An 11077-nucleotide genomic window follows, 5' to 3' on the forward strand; every position below is an offset into this window, starting at 1 on the left:
AAAAAGTGGAACAACAGATTAAAAAAAAAGACCCAAAAAGAGACAGAATAGTTCGGTTATTAAAGGCGCACAGTGGAAGCGACAGTGAAAAACAAACTGGGAGTGGAGCTGAGATGCGTCTTTGACAACCTGCTCAGTTTGGAGCCGTGAAGCTTGAGCGCATCCCCGCTCCGGTCCTCCCTCCCTCCCTCCCTCTCCATGCCTCCCTCTCTCTCCATGCCTCCCTCTCTCTCCCCGCACAGACAGGGGCGGTCGTTCTCAGTCTGCGCACATTCCACTTGGCCAGCATCCCCCGGACTCTACAGACACAGAGCTGATTGAACAAACGGAGAGGGAAGCGCATTCCCAGAGCGCATCATTTAGTCACCGGCCAAACAAGGAGACAGGCAGAAATTCAACCACGCCTTTCTCAGTAAATAAAAGGAGAGCAGTAAATGTGTAGGAAATAATTCTCTATCTCTTTTATAAGGATTCTTACGTTTCTTTTTATAAGGCTTAGTTTTTTTTGTCACTTTCACAGTTGGGAGGATAATACTCCATGGTCAGCTGCAATAGTGTCTTATTTTCTGGTGGACTTAAAGAAACAAAGAAAAAAAAAAAAAAAAACAAGCAAAAAAGTTGAACTGGAAATTATTTTGGAGCGCGCGACTGGAGTTTTGTCTTTAAACCTACAATTGTTGCGCTCTGACAGGAGGAGGATATAACTTTTCAACTGGTGTGTTTGGAGAAGAGGAGGAATTGTTGCTGCGGAGTGCGGAGCGCCTTCAGATACAAGGTAGAGAGACGCGGCTTGTGTCTGTCTCAAATGTTTCATTAGTTTTAGTTTCTTTTTAAATGAAAACTGTTTGCTGACGCGAAAAAAACAAAACAAAAAGCAATTCACCGTTACTAAATAACATCAAAGTTGGCAAGCTCTCTAGTAATATTCCAAAATCTTATAAAGGAATTCAATTGATGGGATTTTGAATCACTTTTTTTAATCTTCACTTTAATCACCGGACATGATGAAAAAAAAAAAAAAACTATTGTCACAGCTTACTTTAGACACAGATCCACCCAAATCTGAAATATAAGGCAGGAAATCCTCCTGTTTAGTCAGGGCACTGACAGAGGATTTATTATCTTCGGAGCTCATATCTACTCCTTTTTTCCCCCAACAGATTCGGAACTAAAATCTGCAACATCATCCGCATTTTCATTTCACACCAAAGATCAATTTTCATTTTAGGGGGATTAGAAAAGAAAGAAAAAAGTGCATAGGTTGCTTACTTGTCCTCACTAGGATGTAATCCTCCGCTCCGACTACACCTGGAGAGAGAAAAAATTTTGCCAAACTAAACATCAGACTCACACAATCCCGTCAATCTCTGAAGAGACAGTGCCGCTTTTAAGCTGCGTATAATCCAGGGTGTCCTGATTGAATTACCCGCCCTTTAAATTGAATGAAGAGCTGTAGGCGTTGCAGCGCGCATTAAATTGCTTTGAAACATTATTTTTTTATGGCTTATGAGATCCAAAGACACACAGCTGGACATAAAAAGTCACTCTTCTTTTCTTTCTTATTTTGTTTTTATCCTTTTCTCACCTGAACATTTCTTTCTTTTCTCTCAGGTTATGAAGGAGCTGAGCTGAATATGGAGCTCTTCTGGATCTTGTTGTTTTCCAGTCTGTATCCTCATATTTTGAGCCAAGGAGTTTACGGTAGGGAGATGATGCCAGTTTATTTCCTCATCCTGCCATGCCTGACAAGTTCAGATTGACCCAGGTTGATTGTATCATTGATAAGAATGTATTTAGTTATTAACTCTGAGAACCTTTATTTCCACATGTCATCATGACACTCAGACTGGCGCACAATGACTGGCCTTTAAGAAACAGCTCCAGGTGAAGAGATCTCCACTTAACTCTTTTATGGAGTCTCAATAATAAAAAAAAGCTTAACATTTAACAATGCATAATTTAACCTTCCTCAGTCAATTTGATTCCATTCTGGAAATAAAAATTATGCATTTACAATAGTTTCCTAGTTGCAGGATAACTTTTTACTCTAATAAACTAGATCTATAATGGACTGAATTCTTTCTATGTAAAAATGCCCAATCAGTTGTTGTCACACACACCCTTAGAAAGTTCTGAAGTAGACGTTAAAGCTGTCTTGGATATGACTCGTCTCCTTTCAGGTTAAACAGGAAAGTCATTCTGTGCTTTTGAGGATAAGGCCTCAGATTTGTGCCCTGTCAAGACTGCAGCCTTACTGTGTATTACTGAGGCTCAGCTTCCTGAGCTTACAGGCGCCTGGCCAGACATGCATCCTCCTGTCCCTCCGGGCGAGACAAACACACAAAACTCATCTGTCTGCTTTGATACTTTGATTCTGATGTTTGGAGAAATGTGGCAGCCATTGGAAACAGGCTCTGTTTTGTCACAGTTGCACAGAGTGTGCTTGTCACATGCGATCCTGCATCCCGCCGTCACACTGAGAGATGCTGACAGTCTTTGATTTGCTGAAGCATGTAGGCCTGTGTAAAAAGTCCTTGCTAAGTAATCAGGTTTGCACTAGTCTGATACTTCACAGTCTTGCTGACTTATCAATATCAGCGTAAAATACAAACAACTTACACAGACGGTTCCCAGATCTTTGCGTGGCTTATTTCATATAGTTTGAAGTGCATATTTGGGGATTTCTCCTTTGCAGAAATGGGTGTTTTTTAGCCCTTAGTGTTAAGGCAGTAAGACAGCTGTGAAAGTATTCTTCAAAAGTTATTTGTTTTACACCAATCACTTTTACTGGAAATGTCAGACTATACTTTTGGGGAAAAAAATGAAAAAACACAAACTGTACTTCTATCAAATATGCAGCTCTGTGTTTACAAAGTGACACAAACTGTGTCTGTTTGCTCAAAACCATTTTTAACTCACATGTTATAGAATCTGACATATTAGAAAGCATATGGTGTCCTTGATAAAAGCTTGCTCTCAGTACAAGCTGTTTGATCAGTTGTCTCCTATCAGTTTGATCTTTTGGCTGTAGGCTTATTCACAGCGTATGTAATGTTTGTCCATCATGGATTCTGTCATAGGCATACATCGGGTTGGAGAAGTTTCACATGTTTAATTTTTGGGAGTTATAGCATTTCATTAACACCGGTACAACCATAGATCTATCACAATAAACATGAAATAAAACTTATATATACACTTTTTTTTTATGTAATGCTATTGTGAGGTCAGCATAATGGTGTAAAGCCATCTCGTTGTATCTTTTTTAAACACAGACTGGATCAGTTAATTAAATTTCTCTTCTTTAACCATTAAAATAGTATTGCATAAGTACATATTTTTGTGAATTCACTTTTTGAACGAAACATCTTCGTGAAACAAACTGTCCTCACTTGTCTTATTGGTAACACTCTATCTAAATGAAGGACAATAATTCATTTTACAGTAGGACCTTGTCCGAAAAGAAGTGAACAAATTGCATGACATTACGTAGCTGCTTTAACATTTCTACATTTAAACATTGTTAAAGCTACAGTAGAAACTAGAGCTGCAACTAACAATCACATGTAACATAATGTAAACAGAAGAATCATCCTTTTTCGTAAGCAAGAGAAAAATATGACAGTCTTATTTTAGCCAGCTGACCGGCAGTGCGTAGAAACACATAGGATAGCAGCTAATCTGTTACAAATTATACCCCTTAAACCAACTCAGGCACTGTTTCCAGGATTTCATTTAAAAGAGTTGAATTCTTACAACCCAGTCCTGTTTTTATGGACATCCATGTAGAGATCCACATGTAGAGCATGTGCGTATGTACGTACTTGTATGCATATATGTATTCTTTTTGGGGCATGATTTTCTATTGAGCACCTGGGCCCGTTTATTCACTGCCAAGGGAAGAGAAGCCCTAGGGCTTTGTGAGAATGTATTGGCCAGCATTCACAGGAACTAAACTCCCAGGTGGAACATGAGACCGGAGGTGGTGGTGCTCAGCTGTGCACACCATACAACATCTTTCATGTGTGTTGGTAAATCTTCCCAACTCAAAGTCTCATGTGAAGAATGCAGTCAGTCTCACAATTTTTTACAAATTCAGTAAACACAAGTTGGGAGGAACAGGGAATAGAGCCAACCTGTTTGGCACGCTGCATAAAATGCTCTCCATCGCTTTGGAATTGTTTAGCACTTGCTTTAGCAGACAGATGCGACTCGGCGCCCGTTGGGAGCCGAACGTGTGCCTGATTGATGTCGGCGGTTTGGACGCCTGTGAGGTTCATTTACTGTAGCCTCTTCCGGGGTTGTGTTTGGAGGCATGTGTTGTTGTCAGTGTCTGTGAATCTGTTCATGCAGGTGTTTGTGTATCAAAGTGTGGTAAGTGTCCAAGCCTCTAAACCTTGGAGTTTGTGTGTTTGCCATGCGGGTGTCTGAGTGGGGCGTGTCAGTCTGTGCCAGCCACACTTTTTATTTCCCCTTTGCAACAGTTTGCTGTATCAGCAGGGACTCATGGATCGGTCACTGTTTTTCTTGCAGCAGTTTGGTATTGATTGCCCTTCTCTGAATTCTGATAGGTTGTCAGAAAGCTTGTAACACCTGTCTGTTATACTACAAATGGACAGGTTCCAAGGAAGAGGGATGCTTCATTTCAAGAGGGAAAAAAAGGAAAAATGCACACCGCATATCTCTTAAGACCCATCCTTGTTAAGTCTTTCATAATCATCAATAATATGCCTTGTTATTAAGCATTGTTTGTGCAGCTTTTTTTTATGATGGCACAACCTTTTTATATATACCTTCACACATCAACCCCTGCATGCATATTATTTCATTTTCAATTTCCATTTAGTCTGAGTATATTGCCGTCTAGAGGCATTCCAAGTTTGAAGCGGCATCCATTCACATGCAACAAATTGGAACACACTTAAGCAGAAGGAGAGGTTTCAGAAAATGTCAAGACAATCTTGAATGATGTTCAGCCTCCACAGAGCAAGTGAAGGCAGACAGAGTGTACCAGAAAAACGCGTGTCTCTCCATCTCCATGGCACTGCGTCACATCATAGTGTGCAAGGCAGCAGAGTTCACAGAGACACCAAATTATTGATTGCTTGACAAAGTCACACAGCACCATTAGCTGCTGCTGTAGATGGAAGTCAGACTGCATTAGCCTGCAATACGATGCTTCATTATGTGCTTGTTAACAGGAAATTTAATGAACTTAAATCAATGGCTTTGCCTTAACAGTTTTTTTCTGTTTAAAGTAGGGCTCTTGCAGCAGTAGCAGAGGAGGAGAGGCCTTGCCATTGGCCATGAAACAAAACCCTGCAAAAGATGCGTAAAGTGAAAAAGTTTAATGTGCCTAAATTGTGCACAAATTTAACATCACTTTGAAGATGTTGCCCAAGGAAAATGCATGGAAAATGAATGCTGTGTTCATCTTATCCTAGGGCGTTATTCATGTTTATCAATGATCAAAAAAAGTATTTGCTGTTACTAAAATTCAAAGTTGAAAAAACTTTAGTGTAGTATAGTTCAAGTTCAAAAGAAAAAATTTACGCTGATATTGACTCAGTTTTTATACACCCACTTTATTAGCAATACTCGTTCAATATATAGTTCTCACATGTCTGAAATGGAAGTGGTTTGATTATGTCAGAGATCTAAAGAGAATTTTTTGACTGGTTCGAGATGAGAGAAATGCATCAGAGTCTTAAATAACCTCCTGTTTCAATGGAGGTGCAGAATATTATCTCTAAATATACAGCATGCCTTTTAGAGAGGACAGTCTACAGCACCAGAAGGCCATGGCTGGTGACTGTACTTCTCTTAAGATAGGAAAACCAATGCTACAAAAACACAGGCTCCCCATAATGGGACAAAAACTAAATTAATTTATCATCTAGTTTCAACTTTACCTGCAAAATTCAGATGCGGGGTTAGAATTTGGCATAAACAAAATGAAAGCATGGTTTCATCCTGCTTTGTTCTACTGGTTTAGGCTGTTGTTGGTACCACCTGTAATCCTCTTGCCACATTTTTGGTGTATCATTTCAACTCCACAATCTTTCTGAGTATTTTTTGCAGACCGTGTCCTTATCTGCATTAGCCCAACGCATTCATCTTTCAATTCATGGGTAACCAGCTGCGGGCCCCAAGAGTTGCTGTTGTTCAATGTTTAGATTCTTTCATTTTCCAACACCTCTGAACCAAATAAATGCCTCCTTACCAGTTCTCTGCAGAGCTAAATAACGGCTGTTTAGAGAGTTCAGCCATCTGATTCAAGTCAAGTGGAAAAAGGACTACTTCATGTAGTATTAGACAGCGTAACACAAAGTTTATTTATAACTGTTTTCCCAATCAGTACAGAGTTCTGTGTTGTCTATAATCATCTGGGCCCAATTATAGACAGAATGGCTGTCCTACCCTTAGTAAAAAGCAGATAATTGGAGTAGTCCTACCCCTCCCTTCCATACTTAGGCTATTAAGCTTCAGAACAGGTAATATCAATGGGGTACTAAACTTAGCATCTATTTAAGAAGCCCGCATTAATGGAAAGTAGATAAAGTGATTTACCATTGCAAAGGCAGCACAGAAGTCCCTGACAGTTCAGTTTGTTATCATACTCCCAAAGCCGGGTGTGGTTGCAGCCTGGAGACCTTCCTCATCTGGGGAACTAAAGCATTGCTCTTGTCATAAGTTTTTTTTAAATTGTTTCATGCTACATGGTGGAGAGCTATGATATATATGAAGATGGGTGTCTGACAAGCTATTTTAACTTGTAATTCCTACTTTTGACTATCCAGAATTATCATTTTAGCTATCTATAACGTTATTTTGACGCATAGTGATCCCCAACTGTGATCATTATAACTAGTATGAATATTAATTCAAGATATCTCTAACATCATTGTGTCTAGTGAAATCAGCAGCTACAATTACCTGTAAAGCCGGCCATACACTGATCACTGTATGATTTTTTTCCATTTTTGGGCCGATTCTCCAGTCGTGTGAGAATTTTTTCGATCGGATCAAGTTTCAGTGCATCCTGCATTGTGCAGTTAGAGGCAGTTAGCCTCTCACAACCACCTACTGATCAGGAATCGTAAGGTTAGTAGAAAATCAAACTTGTTTGAAATTTAGTTGGCCCTTGTGAGGTGACCATTAGACAAGTGCAATAATATGGGAGGTTTCCAGGCTGCAGCCGAGCACTCTTGCACTGCCAGGGCATATGGCATGAAAAGGAAAGGTGGGATAAATCCTTCAAAAAATACCTCCATTTCCTATTTCCAGTCCTAAGTCCTGGGGGTTGGGGCACAATTTGACACGTGAAAGGGCACAATTAATTAGCACATCTTCCAGCCATTTAAGCCTAAGATTTACGATCTAGGTTTAGCATATACAATAGACATTTCTATTTAGATTTACAAGATGCAGGTTTAAGACATAAATATAACATTCATATATAGATGTAGAGTGTAGAAAAAAACATTTAATATATAAATATGACAATAATATTTAGATATACATTTAAAATGTATATTTAACATTTGCCACTAAATGTAAGAGAAAAAACCCCCCCTCAATTTTAAGAACGTGGGATAAATAACAGAAATGTGACTTGCTTTTTTTTTTGTAAAATTTGTTTCCTTATTGTGCACCCTAAAGTTCTGTGTATACGTTGAATATGTGTCTAGGTGCAACATAGCATGCAGGAATTAATGATGTGATTCCTAAAATATTTAATGTGTGGGACACCGTCTTCTCACTGCCAATGTTTTACACTGCACCGGTAATAGGGACATGAAAACGCTCCCACATGATTCTTATTGTTAGCTGAAAATAATCAAATCTGATCCGTTGACTAAAGCAACTTTTAGGGAGAGATATCATTTTAGAAATCAAAAAACATCCAGTCATGATCTAATCACCCTGTCTATTATGTCAAGTCATATTATTTCAATAAGTAATTTCTTTTTATTTTCATAATTTTACTCAGGGCAATGGCTTCCCTGCTTTCTGAAATGGAATGCCAGGGTATTCAGGAATCTAGTCCAGAACCTAATCTAGATTACCACTAACACTGCTCTGTGGAATTAGGTCATATGACTATCCACATTTGGGATTTTGTGAAATAACTGATTTTGACCTGGAATATGGCAGGTTAGGCATAAAAATCAAAGGTCATTGATCTTACCTTTAAATATTGGGTAGATTTTTCATGCAGCAGACCCCAATATACTAAATGGTAAATGGTAAATGGCATGTACTTATATAGCGCCTTTATTCAAGTTAGGAGACTACTAGTAGACTGTGACACTATGAATCCCCAGCGACAGCTCCTTAAGCTGACCAATCACTCGAGGATTTCCCGCTGCCGTTTGTAGAGACAGGAAGTGAATACAAAGTGCTTTTCAGGTGGTAAATACTGCAAGTATCAGAACAGGAAAAAAAACTTTCACTAGTAAGTTTAGAAATTTTAAGTCAATATAGAACTTAATTTTGAACAGTTTTTTTTCCTGCTGTCCAGTAACAAAATATTTTTGGGTAGTAATCAGAGCATTTACTATTCTCCAGGCTTTTCATGTAAACCTAGTGGAATGTAACCCCTGAACGTATTTATGCTGATTTTTCATGGTTTTATGGAGGAGAAAGCTCTAGGATCCTGATTTGTTGAAGCACTGAAAAAGTTCAGAATTTCAAACCCCAGGATCTGTTTTACCGCTCTTGGCTCGGTAGACACCATACACTACAGGATAATGGGCAAAGATAGTCCATCATGTTGGGATTCCCTGATGTGCAATCTGAGGGGTCACAATATATAACTGAGCAGACCCGTTTAATTCCTTTTTCTTCTCAGTTTATTTATACAGCACCAATACAACTAATTAAAGGCACTTTACAGTTCATCAGATCATACAGTCAAATTGATCAAAAGTTTTCCATCCAAGCAAACCAGTTGAATGCATCAACTCATTAACTCCAAGGCAATCCCTCACACTAAGCATGCTTGCAGTGGAGTGGAGAGGAACAACTCCCTTTTAACAGGAAGAAACCTCCAGTAGAGCCAGGCTCAGTGTAAGTGGCAATCTCCTGAGACCGACTGGGGTTCAAGGATACAGAAGCAGAGATACAAAGCAGAGTGGGAGAATAGAGATAGAATGATGAAAAAGGGGTCCCTATGTCCTCCAGAAGTCGAAGCATATAGCAGCATAACTATAGAGATAGCTCAGGATAACCCTAACCACTATAACTATAAGATTTATCAGAAAGGAAAGTTTTAAGCCTACCTTTAAAAGTAGACAGGGTGTCTGCCTCAAGGACTAAAACTGGTAGTTTGTTCCACAGTAGAGCAGCCTGATTACTAAAAGATCTGCCTCCCATTCTACTTTTAGAAATTCTAGGATCTACTAGTAAACCTGCAGATTGAGAGCGAAGTGCTCTGTTTGGAACATAAGGAACAATCAGATCTCTGATATAAGATGGAGCTTGGCCATTTAAGGCTTTATATGTTCGAAGAAGGATTTTAAATTCTAGTCTTGATTTAACAGGAAGCCAATGACGAGAAGCTAGGATAGAGAGATATAATCTATCATTCTAATTTTCATCAGAACTCTGGCTGCATAATTTTGGATCAGCTGAAGGCTTTTAACAGTTCGTGGACTTCCACATAGTAAAGAATTACAATAGGCCAACCTTGAAGGAACAAATGCATGGACTAGTTTATCAGAAAAACCAGTGGGCAGGAAATTTCTAATCTTTGCAATATTCCGCAGATGAAAGAAGGAACTTCAAGAAACCTCTTTGATATTGGATTTAAATGACAGGTCCTGATCACAAATAAGACCAAGATTTTATTATCTGAAATCAGTTTAATCCCATCCAAATGAAATGACGGGCTAATCAGCTTCTTTTTCAAAGACTCTGGTCCAAAGACTTTACCTTCTGTTTTGTCTGCATTCAGGAACAGAAAATTAAGAGTCATCCAGGTTTTTATGTCTTCAATACATGCCTGTAATCTCTGTAATGGGTTAGCTTCATCTGGATTAATAGACAGATATAGCTGAGTATCATCATAATAACAGTGGAAATTAATCCAATGCTGTCTAATAATTCTACCGATTGGGAGCATATATATACAGTAGTAAAGAGAATTGGTCCTAGCACTGGTCCCTGTGGTACTCCACAGGTAACCTTTGAGCATGAGGAAGATTAATCATTAACGTGAACAAACTGAAATCGATCAGATAGATAAGATTTAAACCAGTCTAGTGCTGTACCTTTACTTTTGAAACCACACGCTACAGGTTTACCTCCCTAATTATTGGTCCCATTCTACTCCCAATATCAGGGGCTCTCAAAAGGGGAAGATCTGGCAGAAATTGTTTTTTGCCTGTTTAAACAGTTTCCCTCATAGAGACTGACTGATACTTTGACAATACTGATTATTTTCACATTACCGTACCCCTGTAATTATTTCTTAAATCATTGACACTGTTTTTCATTTTGCACAGAGACCACTGAAATTTAATTTGCATATAAATTCAGGTTAATTTTTCAGTTTAAAACAAGATCAAAGAGAAGATGAAATAATAAACAGAATTTAAAGTAATAGAAATTAGTTTCCCTGTGGTAGCATTAAAGTTCATTCTGTTTAATTCTGTTCGATATTGTAGCCTGAAATAAGCCTTTGAAAACGTTTAAGTTGAGTAGGCCAACTGTTTTACAGTCCACATCTGCTGCCTGTAAGTTCAGTATTCAGCTACCACAGACAAGAAAGATTAGGGTGCTTCCTCCACTTTGGCTGTAGGCACATGGCCTTAATGTTGGTGACCTAGAAAGAGATCACTCCAGGTTTAACTGGCCTGACCACCAGCTCCTGGGGACTACAGCTCTTCCGTTCCTCAGATCAGCAATTTTTGTTTGTGTCTCTTTTATGTCTCCTGCCGCCGAGTTTATTTGGGATGCTGAATATTGCCCTTTTCTAATAAGCATCCATAATTTATTGGTGGTTCTGAGGCAAAAAGGAGGAAAGGAGAAGGGGCGGGCAGACAGTGATAAGAAGAGACTGAAGACTTAAGCT

The 11077-nt window shown here is 38.9% G+C and overlaps 1 protein-coding gene across 3 annotated transcripts in view; it reads left to right on the forward strand.

The window, feature by feature from the left end:
* Positions 1-285: 285 nt before the first annotated feature.
* mdga1 (MAM domain containing glycosylphosphatidylinositol anchor 1) overlaps positions 286-11077 on the forward strand; it is a 240539-nt gene continuing 229747 nt past the window's right edge. For 2 of the 3 annotated variants that reach the window (XM_015378249.1, XM_015378251.1), the window contains exons 1-2: positions 286-775; positions 1612-1701. In XM_015378249.1, coding sequence (XP_015233735.1) covers positions 1635-1701 — 67 coding nt within the window. In that variant the 5' untranslated portion in view covers positions 286-775; positions 1612-1634. The remainder of the gene's footprint in view (positions 776-1611; positions 1702-11077) is intronic. The other variant, XM_015378250.1, reaches the window with a different exon arrangement.

Source organism: Cyprinodon variegatus, unplaced genomic scaffold (assembly GCF_000732505.1).
Source record: "Cyprinodon variegatus isolate N-32 unplaced genomic scaffold, C_variegatus-1.0 Scaffold167, whole genome shotgun sequence".
Lineage (NCBI taxonomy): Eukaryota > Metazoa > Chordata > Actinopteri > Cyprinodontiformes > Cyprinodontidae > Cyprinodon > Cyprinodon variegatus.